At 44.8% G+C, this 17,593-nt stretch overlaps 1 protein-coding gene across 2 annotated transcripts in view; it reads right to left on the bottom strand.

Moving 5' to 3' along the window:
* Positions 1-17,571, bottom strand: part of SUPT6H (SPT6 homolog, histone chaperone) — a 33,693-nt gene extending 16,122 nt beyond the window's left edge. Inside the window, exons 1-17 of one of the 2 annotated variants that reach the window (XM_006095527.3) lie at positions 17,435-17,571; positions 8,234-8,375; positions 7,330-7,482; positions 7,153-7,229; positions 6,598-6,790; positions 6,283-6,367; positions 5,223-5,496; positions 4,731-4,832; positions 4,376-4,492; positions 3,954-4,043; positions 3,617-3,759; positions 2,508-2,656; positions 2,259-2,357; positions 1,644-1,773; positions 1,410-1,560; positions 1,098-1,252; positions 509-704 (exon numbers count right to left, since the gene is read on the bottom strand). In XM_006095527.3, the coding sequence (XP_006095589.1) occupies positions 509-704; positions 1,098-1,252; positions 1,410-1,560; positions 1,644-1,773; positions 2,259-2,357; positions 2,508-2,656; positions 3,617-3,759; positions 3,954-4,043; positions 4,376-4,492; positions 4,731-4,832; positions 5,223-5,496; positions 6,283-6,367; positions 6,598-6,790; positions 7,153-7,229; positions 7,330-7,482; positions 8,234-8,342 (2,223 nt within the window). In that variant the 5' untranslated portion in view covers positions 8,343-8,375; positions 17,435-17,571. Of the gene's footprint in view, positions 1-508; positions 705-1,097; positions 1,253-1,409; positions 1,561-1,643; positions 1,774-2,258; positions 2,358-2,507; positions 2,657-3,616; positions 3,760-3,953; positions 4,044-4,375; positions 4,493-4,730; positions 4,833-5,222; positions 5,497-6,282; positions 6,368-6,597; positions 6,791-7,152; positions 7,230-7,329; positions 7,483-8,233; positions 8,376-17,434 lie in introns of those variants that run through there. The other variant, XM_023759564.1, reaches the window with a different exon arrangement.
* Positions 17,572-17,593: the final 22 nt, after the last annotated feature.

Below are 17,593 nucleotides of genomic sequence, written 5' to 3'. Positions count from 1 at the left end.
GTTGTGGGCACATCCCCAGTAGGGGGTGTGCAGGAGGCAGCTGATCGATGTTTCTAACTCTCTAGCCCTCTCCCTTCTTCTCTGTAAAAAATCAATAAAATATATTTAAAAAAAAAAAAGAATGTTTGGATCGGGGGGTGGGGAAAGAGGCTCCTCAAGCAGGAAGGTCTGTGACCCAAAGCCTCTCAGCTTATGCTCTGCCTGCCACCAGTGTTTCTCCATTAGCTACAATAAGGGGTTTCTTTTTTCTTTTCTTTTTTTGCGGTGGGAGGAAGGGAGAGAGAAACATCGATGTGAAAGAGACACACTGATTAACTGCCTCCCATATGCACCCTAATTGGGGACTGATCTCGCAATCCAGGCATGTGCTCTGACAGGGAATTGAACCCACAACCTTCCAGTGCACAGGACAATGCTGAGCCACACTGGCCCGGGCAAGAGGTTTTTTCACTCTCAGCTCTAGTTTGGGGAAATCATAGAACTAAAGATCATGAGTTTCAGTTCTCACCTTGATGACATATTCTTTGGCTTCGACCAGCAGCTTGTTCTTGAGTTCTTTGGCCATCTGCACGTAGAGGAACTGCTGCAGAGCTCGCTCGATGGCCATGGTGCGCTGCCGGTTCCACTCCTGTACTTGGTGGCTGAACTCATCTCGGTAGTAGAACTGTTTGATCTCTTCAAAATATGTCTGGTCATTGCCATAGCTGAGAAGAAACAACACTGCAGTTAGTGTGTTAGGGATGGAGAAAATGTGATGCCCAAATGTGCACAAACACTGCAAGCAAGCCAGGGACAATGGCTTGCTCAATTCTGAAACTGTGCTTCACATTTTCTTTAATTTTTATCCCTACTGGTTTTAGAAAGAGAGGAAGGAAGAAATATCAATTTGTTGTTCTACTTATTTACACATTCATTGATTGCTTCTTGTATGTGCCCTGGACATACAAGAACCAGCAACCTTGGTGTAGGGAGATGACACTCTAACCAACTGAGCAACCCACCCAGGGCTGTGGTTCACATTTCTGAGGGACCCCTTCCGCCCAAAGACTCATCACCAAGCCCTCCCCCAAGAGCCCCTACCCCAGTGCTTTGCTTACCCTTCTACCCCCTTCATATCTATGCTGATGTCAATGGTGAGCAGTCCTTCATCTTCAGCCAGGCATATTTTGAGGAACTGGTCATCTCTCAGTTCCTTAACAGGCTTGTTCTTTAGGTACTTGAAGGAGTAAGCGTAGTGGGCCTCATCCACATCCTGTATACATCAAGGGGGAATCATCAGCCTGCAGATAGGCTGGCTTGACCCTGGGAGAAAAGATTGCCTCTCTGCTCTCAGGAAGACAACTGAGCTATAAGAAATTCAGCTCAAGTACAGAGCTGGGCCACATGTTGGATTAAAGCCCAGAGCTCACCTTTCTACCTTTCTTGGTGGGGGTTATATTTAGTTTGGCTCTCTCCTGAAATGTTTGCCTCAGCACCTGCCGGACGAGGGGTTCTCGGGCAATCTGCAGGGCTACCATGTAGCGGGCACCTTCCAGCACAGCTTCTGGTGTAGGGAACTGGCTGTGGGGAAAATGGAAGAGCTCAAGATGCGGTCTCTTTGGCCTCAGGCCCCTCCTCCTGACAGCCATCTGTTGCAAGCCTACCTGCAAACATAATCCTTGGCCAGCTCCAAGGGCTCTGCAGGAAATTGCTCTGTCTCGTGTCGCTGGTAGCTGTCCCGGAGGTTTTCCCCAAACTGCTCAGGAGTGAGCCCAAACTTTTTGGCTAGGCCATCTAAGGTAAACAGGAGAGTCAGAGGTAAGGCAATAGCTGGGGTCTTGACTCTTAAGAGTCTAGAGTAGCAATTCTCAGAACTAGACTTTAATGGGGTCATGAATGAGCAGGACCAGGATGTCTTACAAAGAGCAATGAAAAAACTGACTTTAAACATCTGATGGGTTGTTATGAGGCAGAAATTTTCTATGTAACTCCTGGGCTCAGAACTAAAGCGGAGGTTACAGTTTAATAAAAGGACTTTCCAAAGATAGAATGGATTGGCTGTCTCCCTTTAACTGTGTTGAGTTTACCATTCCTTCAGGAATTTAGGGAGAGACTGGACCATTACTGTGGGGTGAGCATGGCACATGGGAGCAAGTATTCAGAATTGGATTGGTGATTCACTCAGATGTTTCTTAAGTTCTCTTTCTACCCACCAGTGACTATCAGGGAACTTCCCTTGCTCAAGGCTGAATGCCCAGATCATAAGAGCTAGCTTTTACCTAGGCCGGCACTCTGGCAGATGGTATACATGTCTCGCCGGGAAGCCTGCTTGAGCTCTGGTCCCCTCTGCTCCTCATCTTCTGCCTCCTCACCTTCACCTGGGAGGGAAAATGGAGTTAGTGCTCAAATTTCCAATCACTCCCAAGGATCTGACACATATAGAGAAGCCCCAAAGGGCACTCAGCCAAGGACATCCTTGGAGATGCCATGGCCATCAAGTTTCCTGGGTTTTCTTTCCCAGCACTCACCTTCCTCATCGCCCTCTTCCCTTACACGCTTTAGCTTCTTGCGGTTGGCCTTGGCGGCATTCTGCATCTTGGGGATGTCACGACCATAATAAAGCAGGAAATGGCTGTAGACATCTTTCAGCTCATCCATCGACTGTACATCCTTGAGCCTGGAGGGAAGGAACATAAGATCTCGACTGTTACCGAGGAAGAGTATACTACAGTTCTGCTACAAGAGGTCCAATACCCATGAGGCGAGATCCCAACTAGAATGGGTGCCTGTATTCCACAATTATTATAGACACCAAATGGCCCCAGACCATGATTTAATTATAACCAATGTGTCTGTTTTTTAAAAAATATATATTTCTTTTATTGATTTCAGAGAGGAAGGGAGAGGGAGAAAGAGATAGAAACATCAATGATGAGATTCACTGATCAGTTGCCTCCCACACACCCCACATCGGGGATTGAGCTGGCAACCAGGGCATGTGCTCTGACTGGGAATAGAACCCCAACCTCCTGATTCATAGGTCAATGCTCAACCACTGAGCCACACCAGCCAGGCCAATGTATCTGTTTTAAGAAAATCCTCATTCAAGGATATGTTTTTTTGACTTTACAAAAAGAGGAAGGAAGAGAAAGAGAGAGAAACATCAATTGGCTGCCCCCCGTATGTGCTCTGACGGGGGATGGAACCCTTAACCCAGGAATGTGTCCTGGCTGGAAATTAAACCTGCAACCTTTAGGTGCACGGGACTATGCTCCAACCAACTAAGCCACAGGGCCAGGGCATATCTTAAAGGATGACTATGTCAAACAAATGGTGGCTTGTGGCTATTAGAAGTGAAAACAAAAAGGGAGAGGAAGACAAGGCAGCACGTCTCTAGCAAAGTTCAGAGTCCTTAAGACAGTCCTTGTCCCTCCTCCCCAGTTTCATGATGCTGACCACTAAAATCATCTGGTCCCCTCTCACACCCCTACTGATTCCAGGCTCACAAGCTACTTTCTGGTTATAATTTGGTTTCCCAAAATTATGTACTGATAATTTTGCAAGGTTACTCACTCTCCGGGGGGCCTGCCTTTGATCTAAGAGTTCCCTGTTGTGAAATAAACCCTGCATACGTTACCTCTCCATGTCGGTGGTGTCCAGAGCCCGGATGCCATCAGCTAGAGGTTTGTCAGGATCAGCAGAGATTTGCTCGTACTGATAAGCCTGCATCTTCTCAAACAGCCGCGTTAGGTTCTCTTTGCGGATTCTCAGCTGGGTCCACTAGGATAGGATAGGGCAGCAGTAAGGGCTGGTGTTCAGCCTTGGAGTCCCAAGGCTGTTCTGTTCCTTACCAGGAGACCCTGGGAAATTTGACAGGCCTGGTGGGGGTTTGGGCTGCTGAGAGAGGTTGGGCCCCGGTGGTAGTGGTGCCCAATCCAGCCCTCAGCCCCTTGGGGGGCATGGATCAATATTACCTTTTCATCCCACTGCCACACCCTCCACAGGTCATTGATGTGCAACTCAGGCTCCACATACTCCTTTCGGTAGAAGGCAATAAAAGGCACCTAGGGTGGCAAGGAGACCATAGTCAATCAGAGGAGAAAGATCTGTTCAGATCCCCTTTGCCACTGGGATAGATAGTCCAGGATATTCATCAGTTTGGAAGTGTGGCCTCCCTCACAAGCCCATCCAGGATGCATGCTCTCCAGCCACAGGGGAAGAAACTACTGCAGAGAGGGTAGCACTGTTCTCTTGATCACTAGGGTCTCCTTTAGTCCTCACACTTTTTGAGTCTAGGGACCACTGCTGAGGACAGGAAAAGGGGGTTATCTTGACCCTCATCCTCTAGATGAATTTCTAACCACTGGAAATGGGCCACTAGAACTTGAGGTGCTACCTCAAAATGCTGATTTCGCATGAAGCCCAGGGCCTCTTTAATCTTCTGAATTGTACTGGGCCCTTTTCGACTAAAGCTGCTGGCTGGTTGCCCTCTGTCCAGGTAATCACAGCTTTCCTACAGTTGGAAGAAAAAAGAAATAGCAACAATACTGTTACCTGTTTTGTCTCATCACTTTTTTCTGAAACTGCTTCATGTCACAGGATGATCTTGTCAGATGAAATCTAGAAAAATCTCTCATACACCCACGTGTGGAGACACACACACACAGACACACACACAGACACAGACACACACACACGGAGCAGCTCAACTTCTGGTTCATGTCAAACATAAGGATCTTTTTGGGGGGTACCTGCAGAGAAATAGTTGGTGTGGCAAAAGCATTCCTGTAGATCCAGTCAGCCTCTTCTTCTAGTTCATCATCTTCAGCCACTTTGACGGGGATAGAGCGGAGCTGCAAGGAATAAGACAACAGAGTGAGACTGACTTTTTCTTACATCCTACATAGGAAAAACACACACCACTCTGGTCAAAAGTGTGCTCTGCAGGCACACATTTCCAATACCTGAAGAGTGTCACCCTGGCAGGAAGTAGGCAGGCACTTCATATTTTGCTAAAGAGCGAGTGCCATTTCAAGAACCACAAGCAGCACTAGAGTCTATCTTCCCTCCTACAAGAGCTGGACTCCCTATACCTCTTATTCAGATGGAGTTCAAAGCTGACTTCTTAGACACCATTTGCTATCAGATTGTTGTTAGGTTGTTTCTCTGCTACAACCCTTGCAGCAAAGATACTCAGGCAAGGTGATGACAAATCGGCAGGACAGAAGCTGGTGGTTTCTTACCTGGAACCTCTCGGGCAGGTCGGTGGCTCGGATTTCATTGTCCTGATCTGTGAGGTGACTGCTTTCCAGCTCGCTGGGCTCATACATCTCAAAGATGCTCCTGCGGCTCACACGTTTCTTGGTGGTCTTCTTGGGACGCACTCGGATCTCACCCTCGGCTTCATCATCCTCATACTCATACTCTTCCTCCAGTTCTTCATCATACTCATTGTATTTCTCAAATTCGTCATAGTCAAAGTCCACACCAAAAATCTCTTGGGCTTCTTGCAGGGCCCTGTGGGTGACAGCAAAAGGCCGTTGGCCCAGGTTCTGGTGAGAGGAGAGAAATGCAGCACCTGCACTGATCCTTTACTTGCTCCAAGGCAACTAGAAAGTTAAGAGAAAGGCAAATAAAAAAGCATATTCAGCCTGGCCTGTGTGGCTCAGTGGTTGAGCTTCGACCTAGGAACCAGGAGGTCATGGTTCCATTCCTGGTCAGGGCACATACCCGGGTTGTGGGCTCAATTCCCAGTAGGTGGCATGCAGGAGGCAGCTGATCCATGATGTTCTCTCTCGTTGATGTTCCTGTCTCTATCCCTCTCCCTTCCTCTCTTTCTCTCTAAAATCAATAAAAAAGCATATTCATGTGGAATAAAGGCTTAGCTGGAGGATATTTCTAGGGGTATGATTTATGAAGGATAAAAAGCCCATCTTTGACAAATGCTGGTGACAGGGATCAAATAGCAACAGGGCAAATGGATTCCTATCCAGTTCAGTGGATCTGTTAATCCTCACCCAAAAATACTTTTTCCACTGTTTGTTTTGTTTTAGAGAGAGTGGGAGGGAGGGAGAGAGACAGAGAGAAACATCGATTGGTTGCCTCCCACACGAGCCCAGACTGGGGCAAGGTATCGAGTCTGCAACTGAGGTACATGCCCTTGACTAGAACTGAACCCGAAACTCTTCAGTCTGCATGCAGGCCAATGCCCTATCTACTGAGCCAAACTGGCTAGAGCTGACTCTGTCTTGACTGGGTTCACTCAGATGCCATTATCACCACCTTGTAACAGACCCCACTCACGCATCTGTGTATCCAGGAAGCTTTTTCCTCCACTTAGGTTTCTTCAGAGGCTGTCCATCATCATCCACAATGAAGTCGTCAATGTCTGGGCAGGAAAGGGAGGGGTTAGTGCTCAGAGGCAGAAGATGAGCCAGGACTAGGCGGCTTTAGTTTCTATTATGAGTGGCCAGTGGAGAAGAGTAGGGAGGCTCCTAAAAAGGAACTTTTTTTGTGTCAAATACTGGGGGCCTGTATCTGGTTTCCCATCCTATTCCTAGGGGCTAGGAAATCCCAACACTCACCCAAACATTGGCTTCCCTGCCTGATGCCACATACCTGACTCTTCATCATCTTCCTCTTCCTCCTCTGCAGGAGCCATGGGGGCCTCTACAGCCTCCTGCCCTTCTTCCCCTTCGCCATCCTGGAAGATTTCCTCTGCAATGGCCTCTTTTTCATGTTCCTCCTTGCCATATTCCTCCTCGTCGTCATCCTCATCATCTGACATTTTTTTGACACGGCGGTATTTTTGCTAAGGGTGGGAAAACCTGCTTCAGCAAGGTCTGAGGGGACTTACATAAGGATGCCTGCTCTCCAGTCTCACTCACATTTCCCCACCAGCTATGCTGACCAAGGGAGATGGGAGAGAACACATTAAGTGGTACTTTCAGCCCTAATGCCTACTCTTGAAATGCTGACAAGCCTTTTTCTAACAGACACCCAAATCTCGAGAATATAAATTTAGGCCCCACAGCACAGCACAATATAGTGAGCAACTTTCTCTTCTCTGATGTTCCTCAAACTATTCTGAATGTGTCTCCTTCCCCTGGAGTCATTGGATTTAAAGGGCTTTTTCCTTCACCCCCAGGGGGAGAAACAAAGAATGACACTTACTCCTCTTTTGACTTTGACACCCAAATTCTCCTCAATGAGATCAAAATCATCATCTTCCAGGCGGTCATCAAAAGATGCTGGAAAAAACAAAGTGTTACCATGGTGACAGTGGGGCCCCCTTCTTCACTGCAACTTCCACCCCAGCCTCACTTCACTTGAGGAGAGACTACTACTCACTGCGTTTTCTCTTTTTGTGACCAACATCATCTTCTGAATCACCAGAGTCGCTACCCTCATCCTCCTCCCCTTCATCTTCATCGTCATTGATAAAGCCTTTCAGGTTGCCTTGCTCATCCTGATCATCTGGGTTCTCCTCCTCCTCCTCTTCATCTGGAAAACATGCACGTTTGAGGCACGGAGTTTGGGAAACACACTGGGGGTGGAGCAGGGCCACCGGTTGAACTGTGATTCTCCATCTTCTCTGAACCTAATAACCTGGGTGCCATACTAACTCTTCTGCCTCATCTAAAGATGCAAAAACACTGACTTAGAACAGAAGCACCTGGAAAGGACTATCTCTCTTCTGTATTCACCATCTGTCTGTAGGCAAGATGATCCTCCTAATTACTCTGGTTCTTTACTAGAGGTTTTATGGCCACCAATAACCTTTGCTTTCCTCTCAGTTTATAAGAGCTATATTCCTCCTTTCACCCATAATTCTCTTGATGAGACTTACATTTCCCTTTCTGCCTTTAAAGCCATCTCATGGTTCTACTCTGCCGATAACCCTAGTGATTGGATTTGGAGAGAGAAATAGGAAACTGAGTGCATAAATACCAACATTACTTGATGTCTAAAGGAGGGTAACATTACATTACATATGTATTTATTTTGTCTGTTCTCTCCCCTTAATGTAAACTCTATGACAGCTAGGTCTTTATTTTGTATTCTTAGTTCTAGGAACAAGGCCTGGCATATAGCAGATACTCAGTAAATATTTTCTATGAATGACTGAAAATTCTCAAGCTGGTACTTCATGTGTGATAACTTCTGTGCTTAGCCTGAGCCTCTCATCAGCAAGAACCCAACTATCCAAAGCTTAGCAACAGTGGGAAGAAGCTTGAGGCTGGGGACTCCTCACCGTCATCCTCTTCTTCCACAAATTTCTTGGTGACTCGGGGCATCACCTCGCCGTCATCATTGTACTCTTCTTCGGACTCCTCAGCCTCACTTTCTACAAAATCAGACATTGCTGCAGCTTCTCACAGTCTGCCTGAAGAAGGCTAGAGAGGAAAGGGAGACGGTGATAAAAGAATGAGACATGTTATTTTACAGAGGGCCCTTTCCACGAACAGGCTTTTAGCCACATGCCACTGCTCTGCCAACTCAATCAATTCTACCCGGGGAGGAAAGAGTAAGAATCAGATGGCTTCATCTCTTCTATTTTCTTCCTTTTTTAAAAAAAATTTTTTTAAAAAATTTATTTCAAAGAGGAAGGGAGAGGGAGAGAGTGATAGAAACATCAACGATGAGAAAGAATCATTGATCGGCTGTCTCCTGCATGCCCTCTATTGGGGATCGAGCCTGCAACCCAGGCACGTGCCCTTGACTGGAATTGAACCCAGGACCCTTCAATCCACAGGCCAACGCACTATCCACTGAGCAAAACCAGCTAGGGCCATCTCTTCTATTTTCCATTCTTCCCGTGGTTGCTCCTCTCATGTGTACCTTTAAAACAGTGATTACTCTAGACTTCTGCCTATACATATCATTTTGTTTCCCCAAATAGTTTTATTTCACCATTTGGGGGCAGGAATGAGCAGACAAAGAAAGAAATTAGTGTAGAAATAATCATATAGATAGGGATGTGGTAGTACCGAGATTATGTGACTGGCTCATCAAGAAGTTTGAAAACGCCTGGCCAGCACAGCTCCGTGGTTGAGCGTCGATCTATGAACCAGGAGTCACGGTTCAATTCCCAGTCAGGGCACATGCCTGGGTTGCAGGCTCGATCCCCAGTGGGGGACATGCAGGAGGCAGCCGATCAATGATTCTCATCATTGATGTTTCTATCTCCCTCTCCCTTCCTCTCTGAAATCAATAAAAATATAAGTAAATAAATAAATAAAAAATAAAAGTGCCTGCCATTAGGATGGCACTTACTGTTTTTCAAACTTCTTTTTTTTTTAAATATACATTTATTCATTTCAGAGAGGAAAGGAGAGGGAGAGAGAGAAACATCAGTGATGAGAGAGAATCATTGATCGGCTGCCTCCTGCACGTCCCCCACTGGGGATCGAGCCTGCAACCCAGGCATGAGCCCTTGACCGGAATTGAACCCGGGACCCTTTAGTCCGAAGGCCAATGCTCTATCCACTGAGCCAAACCAGCTAGGGCGACAGGCATTTTTAGATACACTAGATCTGGCTATTGGCAGAGACAAAAGAAAAATACTTTTCAACAAATTAAATATTTCACGAACTTGTGCCCACTTGTTGGGTACTGGTTGGGAGCATTTGGGGGAGAGGGTTTTGTTTTTTTTTTAGAAACATTAGAATCATAATTCTATTTTTATCATTTACCTTCTCCCCCCAGTAAAACAATAACAACAACAACAACAACACTTTGAAGAGACTTACAGGGCTTACCAAATAAAGGCGACATAGTTAAATGCAAAGATTGCTAAGCTTAAGGGTAGAGATAAAATCCTGGTCCCATCATGTCTAGGTATATAAACCTACGCAAATGATTGAATGTATGTGAATATCAATTTCTCCATCTGGAAAATGGCAACAGCACTACCTACCTCGCAGGATATTACATGAGATATGGGAAAGAACCTAGTTTACTGTTTCAGTAAATGTTGAGTAAGTTTGAATTTGAATCACTGGCCTAATTTTCCTTAGCATTCTGTAATTTTGTATCAACCACTCCCAACTTTGTCTTCTACTTCCGATTTCAGATTCATCTGAAGCCTTTAAATGGCAGTGGTGAATGCCAGAACCAGAACATGGAGCTTCCTGGGCCTTGAGTAGGACTTTTAAAAACAGCACATATCACAGAAATCATAACATCAAGATTCCATTCTGGAATCTTGTTCTGAATTCACCCTGTTCTGAATTATGGTCCATTGTGTAAATGTCTATTTTCCCCACTTAGACTACAAGCTTATGGAAGTCAGAGACCATCTCCAATTGAAGGGCTATTCAAAACCATGAAAACATAAATGGCAATAGGAGAGACATCACAAGATACTTTGTGATTCTGTGCCAGATTAAGTTGTATCCTTCTTTGTGCTCTGCACAAACCATGAACTGCTAAATATCCACTAAATAGTACTTCTTTTATCATATTGTTGCCATCTTCCCAGTGAAAGTTGGCAGTGGGAAGGGAGAGAAGACAACAGGAGGGTGGCTAAGGTCTACCTGAAGTGATTTAAGCTCTAGCAGGAGCTTTTCGTTCTGTGGCTCTAGTTCTCCAGAAAATTACCCTTACTGGTACCATAACCAATTAACTAAGCAGGAGGAAACAAAACTAAAGGTACTGAGTTCTGGTAGAAAGGGAGGGACAGTGATACTGTCTTATGTTCATTTTAGGCTGAGGTTTAAGATGCCATTCTTTTCAAACTTTATTGAATGCCTACCATGTACATACAGTCTGCTAGGAGCTGGGGATTTGAATAGAGACAAGATTGTTTGTTCTCAAGAAGTTTACTTCTAGTAGGAGAGAGATATGAAAGCAAACAAGGACCACAAAATAATTTTATGTATTATGACATTTGAATAGAGTAGGCACAGGAAGAGAATTGCAAAACAAACAAACCTATAACACCCAAACAAAACCCAACCAAAACTAATAAAGACCTTACTAAGGTACTTTAAGCAATTAAAAATAAAAAAAGCAGCAGCAGCAGCAGCAGCAGCCCCGAGGAATAATGTTTACCACACACCTACCAAGTTCTAGACACTTAACAAATACCTATTAACCCCTACACCGTCCTATTAGTTACAGCACACTTTTCTCTTCATTCAACAGAAGAAACAGACTCAGATAGATGAAGCCACTTGTTCAAGGCAACACAACTAACAACTGTAAGCTGGGATCTGAGTTAAGATCTATTTGACTCCAGTCCCAGTTGTTTCTACTGTACCAGTAGTTCTCAGTGTAGTTCAGGGACCATCCCCTCCTTTCTTTCATGAGTGAACGGTGTTTTCCAGAGGTTAAATGACATGTTATATCACAACAGACTGAATGCAGAAACAGATATGAGAAATTCAGCTATATTCTAAGGCAGACATTAAAACAGAATGTCTTTGGAGTCTCAAATTATTTTGAGGCATATAAAGAGGTCCCAAGATCAAAAAGTTTGAAAGCCACTATACTAGACTATTGTATAGGCCCTGGGAAGTATAGGAAATCTTTTTTTTAAAAATATATTTTATTGATTTTTTACAGAGAGGAAGGGAGAGGGATAGAGAGTTAGAAACATCGATGAGAGAGAAGCATCGATCAGCTGCCTCCTGCACACCCCCTACTGGGGATGTGCCTGCAACCAAGGTACATGCCCTTGACCGGAATCGAACCTGGGACCCTTAAGTCCCCAGGCCGACGCTTTATCCAGTGAGCCAAACCAGCTAGGGCTATAGGAAATCTTGGGTTTAGGATCAATGATCTTTTCCCTCCTAAATCTGTCTCCTTAAGGTTATACAGCTTGACTTAAAGTCATACAGAGGGAGAGAGGACTACTGCCAAAAGTATCTAAAACTTCTGCCAATTAAATCTGGTGCTCTAATTTTAATTTTTTTAAAAAATATATTTTATTGATTTTTTACAGAGAAGAAGGGAGAGGGATAGAGAGTTAGAAACATCAATGAGAGAGATCGATCAGCTGCTTCCTGCACGACCCCCAGTGGGGATGTGCCCGCAACCAAGATACATGCCCTTGACCGGAATCGAACCTGGGACCCTTCAGTCCGCAGGCCGACGCTCTATCCACTGAGCCAAACCGGTTTGGCTCTAATTTTAATTTTAACACTGCTTCCCCTCAGCCTTGAACTGAGGCCTTCAAAATAAAATTTGGGTACAGCAGCCCCCACCATAGTATGCTTTAATTAGGCTATCAGACACACAAATTTAATCTTGAAAAGCACCAACGTCTTCACATTAAATGCTAGCTACTGTAGACCAGATGCCCTACAGCCTACTCAACAGAGAGAAACAGATAGCCTACCTGATGAAAACAACAGCTTTCCTCTGTCCTGGAGGGGGGTGGGGGGAACTGGTACTGTGTGCTGCATGCAGCTTTCCTCTCATTCCCTACGTTAGCAATAAAGTACATACTGTGCTATAGCTGGGGAATGCCTCCAATCTAGCTCACTGCCAAGACTTCCAGTTAAAAGATGTGTGCCAGACGCAACCCCGACTTGCTGCAACTTGAAGGAACTAAGATGTGCAGAGGGTGCCGCAGCAGCATTGCAGGCTGAGATGGCAACTATTCCAGAACAAAAATTACTATATGATACCTTAGATGAGCCTAATATAGTTTGTATTTTGTATTTAGTACTTATGCTCTTGAATTTTCCCCATATTCAGATTGTAAGTTAAATTTGCTACTGAAACAGGTCTACAAGGGGAGTGGGGTGAAGGGAGGTTCTTCAGACAGAAGCACAGCTGCAGTAGAAGACAGGGCTCAAAGGGAGAGGCTGGCGGTTACCATGACATTCTCTGGACGAGGAATGGAGCTGGGATCAGATTGCCACAGGGGAGGCCCTCAGCAGTCCCTCCCTTTGAACAAGATGATGTAGAAGGCAATTAAAAGGAGACCAGAGCAAGAAGAGATGTCTGTTAATTCCCTCCACTGGCAGCTTCAATTAACATTTATCTTTTTATTTTTAGGGTCAAACTCTGTGCTGGGATTTGGATATATAAAAACGAGTAAAATATGCCTTTTACCCTGGAGTTCACAACCTATCTCAAAACACTTATAAATAAAGTTATGACAAAACATAATACATGCTACATGATAGTTACATACCAAGATTATGAGAGTAACATGAAGAGGGAGGTCAGGAAATGCCTCAGAAAAGGTGAAGCCTGAGTTGAGAGGAGTTAATAAAGCCTGGAAAAAGGCAACACGAGCAAAGGCTTAGGTTTCGTCTGGGGAATAGCCCTAGAAGTCCGGTGTGGAGTTTAAACTATAAGACTTTCTGTATTTTTGTTTATTGATTTTAGAGAGAGAGGAAGGGGGAAGGAGAGAGAGAGGAAGGGTGGAGGGGAGAAAGGGAAGGAGAAATGCTTATGTGTGAGAGGAACATTGATTGGTTGCCTTCCATATGGGCCCCGACTGGGGATTGAACCCACAACCTAGGTATGTGCCCTCACCGTGAATCAAACCTGCAACCTTTTGGTGTATGGGAAGACACTCCAACCCACTTAGCCACACTGGCCAGGACAAGACATTCTGTATTTTATGAGTGAGGGCCTAGGACTAGTCCAAAGATGTTCATGAATGACTATCCAATTTGGAATCCCAAAATGTATAAGTTTAATAAATAACAGTATTCAGAGTCCATGTAAGACAAAGTTCTTTTAAGTTTGCGACTCAGAACTCTGTTATGAAATATCCTAATTATACCAAATCAAGATGTTAAAATACAGAAAAGGTTATTCCTACCTATAACCATTTTAACATGTACACACACCATATTTATAAGAATTATGCCCTGGCTGGTTTGGCTCAGTGGATAGAACGTTAGCCTGTGGACTGAAGGGTCCCATGTTCAATTTCAGTCAAGGGCATGTGCCTCGGTTTCAGGCTTGATCCCCAGTCCTGGTTGGAGTGTGCCCAGGAGGCAACCAATCGATGTCTCTCTCACATCGATGCTTCTTTCTCTCTCTCTTCCCCACCCTTCCATTCTCTCTAAAAATCAATGGAAAAATATCCTCAGGTGTGGATTAATAAAACAAAACAGAAATTCAGAATCTTTTCAATGCCAGGGTACAAAAAGCACGACTGTTAATAATGGTTGACATAATAAGTGATTAAAAAATATTAGTTATCCCCTTTCTTTCCAAGTTTCCTTGGAGAACAAGGAAAGGGCAAAAGAGGAGCAGAAACAACGGAAATATGTAACCAGATTCAGAATCCCTGCAACACAAGGAGGGAGTAACAGCTACTGAGCCTTGTACCACAGCTGGGAAACACACATAGTGCTGTAGTTTCTCCTCCAGCACAGGGACTGGCAAATTACAGAGGGCCAAACCTGCTGCTCTAGCACAAAAGCAGACACAGACCACTTGTAATGAATAGGAATAATCTAAGTTGCCCCAAGAGATTTAGTTTGGTGACTCCTAATCTAGAAGTAGAGGCCTTTTGCCTTGGCCAAAGTTGCTCAGTTGGTTAGAGTGTCCTCCCGATACACCAAGGTTGCTGGTTTGATCCAATACAAGAAAGAGTCAACCAGTGAGTGCATAGACGAGTGAAACAACAAATCAATGCCTATGTCTCCCTCCCTCCTCTTCTTTTCTCTCTCTCAAATCAATAAATTAAAAAAAAAAAATTTTGAAGCAGAAAGTCTTTAAAGAATTATTACAAAGTACCATGGGAGCCTGTAATAGAAGACTTTAACCTGGTTTTGAGGAAGTGACTTTAAATAAAGACTGTAAGAATAGAGGAGCTAGACTTCCTTGGCTATCAGTGGGCGCTGGGCCAGCCCTTTTGCGCCTCCGCCCTTCCTACCAGTCTCTATGTGGTCTCCACTTTTGGTCCTCGGGTATCAGGGTTCTCTCCTGAGAGTTTTCCATTGATTATTCAGGAAGTTTTTCTGTATTTTAGTTGTAATTCCAGTTTGCTCCTGGGAGCATGTCCATGCAGCATTCACTTACTCTGACTAAAAACTTTATACAGTACGAATATTAGTTTCCGATTCTATGGGCCAGTATTTGTGTCCAAACAGCAATTATAACCCTACTGAAACGTGGAAATTAAACTGAAATTCGTGGTTTTCCTCTGGGCTGGATGCAAAGGTGATTTCCTGGGTCCTTGTCCAGGTGGATTCAAGAATGGGTAGGATGTGATATGCAAAGTCAGGGGAAGAGGCTCCTGGTAGAAAAGAGAGGGAAGAACTTGGCATATGGTAGGCGATGTCCTAAGGCCAGTGTGACCAGAGAATGGTGAAGGCCACAAAATGTGAGAGGGACGGGCCTCAAGTGGGGCTAGGAAGGCATGGAAAGTCACTAGAACATTTTAAACAGAGAAATGACATGATCTGACTTGACCCTGCAATATGGAAAACAGACCACAAGGGGATCTGAGGGGAAACAAGGAAAACTGAAGATACTCTTGTGGTAGTCCAGGCAAAAGATGATGGTGGCTGGAAACAGGGTGTTAGCAGTGAAGATAAAGAACAGAAGAAAAACATGAAACGTATTTTGTAGGTAGAAGTGACAGGATTTACTAAAAGACTTGGGGATGGGGTAGTAAGGGAGAAGGATCCAAGATGGTTCTCAAGAGTTCTGGCCTTGGTAACCATGTGGATGACAATACTACTACTTTAGTGATAGAGGGAAGACCAGGTGTGGAATGACAGGAAAAACAAAATTTTCTTTTGTTACGTTAGGTTTGGGATATTTACTGGGACCTTGGTAAAAGCAATTTCAACGGAGTGGTCAGAAGAGAAACCAGACTGGTATAGGGTGAAAATTGAATAAAAGCCGAGAAAATTGACACAGGGAGAAATCTGGCTACGAAGGGAAATAAAAAAAGTAGGATAGTAGTTGGAAGTGGATAAGAGAAATAACAGAAAGAACATAATTTGTATGTTGATGGGAACAGGTTTTTATAGAGAGGTAGGATTTGGTAATTGATTTTATTGGGAATAACAGAGAGGAAAATCTAAGGACCATACACCCAGGATTCTGACTATGGTGTCATTATGGAGACCAAGAACATGGGAACAAGAGCAAATTTATTTGCCTCCAAAGACCATATGTTTCCACAACACTGGGTAGGCTTCTTTACTTGTCAATGTCTACTGAGGGAGAACTATAAAATGTTACTGAGCCTCACTAGTCTGTACCAGTTCCTGATGTGATTAATCTCTTGATGAGATTTAAACTTAGGAGGAATAATTCTATGCTATTAGAATCTAGCAGCCAGGTGAACCAACTGAATAAGAATGGGCTTGTATCGGCTGAAGAGACCCAAGTTATGGAAAAGGGTTCTAAATTCAGAGCTGATGGGGAAGCAATCCTACTTTTGTAATCAATATAATGAAGACTTAAAAACTGGTAACTTTCAGATAAACAGTGGAACTAAGCCCCCCCTCCAAGAAATTAATCAAATCCCAATTTGTTTATACTCTCCATGTCTATTAATAGCAGTGGTGTAACTTACTACTCCCTTATTATTTCGGATATTACAGTGAATTTCCATGGACATATTTTCAGAGACCTTAGGCCTCCCTTTAAAGAAAATTAAGTATCAGTTCTTGCAACAACCAAGTGAAATGAACTACTTCAGCTAGTTCAAGGAAGTGCCTGGAGAGAAAGGCAGAAACTGCAAGAAAATAAAGTGGTGTTTTGTTTTTTAATTTTTAAAAGATATTATTTTTATTGATTTCAGAGAGGAAGGGAGAGAGAGAGAGAGAGAGAGAGACATCAATGAAGAGAGAGAATCAGTGATCGGCTGCCTCCTGCATGCCCCACTCCGGGGGTCGAGCCCACAACCCGGGCATGTATGTGCCCTTGACCGGGAAAGCCAATGCTCTATCCACTGAGCCAAACCAGCTAGGGCTAGAAAATAAAGTCTTAACTTAATAGCCATTCTGATGTTTGTGGTAGGCATTTGTGGATGCAGGTAGCCATTTACAGCAAATTCTAACTCTACTATTCAGCACTACGGAAAGAGATGGCGTTGGGCATAACTCTCTAGGCCTAATGGTCGAGCTGCTGAAAGGTCCACAGTTATCACATCCTCAGAACAAACACTTCAACCAACTGATCCTGACTCAGAAGCCGCAGATCCACTCCATTTCCAATCCTTTCGCGTGGCCCAGTTTTCAGAAGCTACGACAGAAGGACGGGATCCGAGGAAGCCTGTTGATCCCACAAGCAGCCCAATTCACGGGTTCTGGGTGGCACAGGGTTGGAAAAGCCTTGAGACTCTGAGCCACTACCCCGCTTTCCTCCTCCTTCTCCCTCTTAGAGCTGGGAAGGCCGGGGGCCCCGTTCTTCCTGCATACGACTCCCCAACACCTCCTTCCTTGCGGGACCAGGCCCTAAGAGCCTGGTTCCCCACCTGCCCTCTTCGAGGAGCACGCTTTCCAGCCCGAACTTCACGCACCTGAAGTCCGCCGCTTCTCCGTCGCGCCAAGCCCCCACCGAGGAAAATGGAGTCGTCAAACCGAGACTGGGAAAAGATAGTAAGGACCCACCGCCGGACCCTCGGCCGCCGCCGCCGCCGCCGCTGCGTCAACGTGCTACGTCACTTCCGGCTCCCTGT

This window comes from Myotis lucifugus, unplaced genomic scaffold, assembly GCF_000147115.1.
Source record: "Myotis lucifugus unplaced genomic scaffold, Myoluc2.0 scaffold_157, whole genome shotgun sequence".
Lineage (NCBI taxonomy): Eukaryota > Metazoa > Chordata > Mammalia > Chiroptera > Vespertilionidae > Myotis > Myotis lucifugus.
This window is presented reverse-complemented; position numbering and strand designations above follow the sequence as displayed.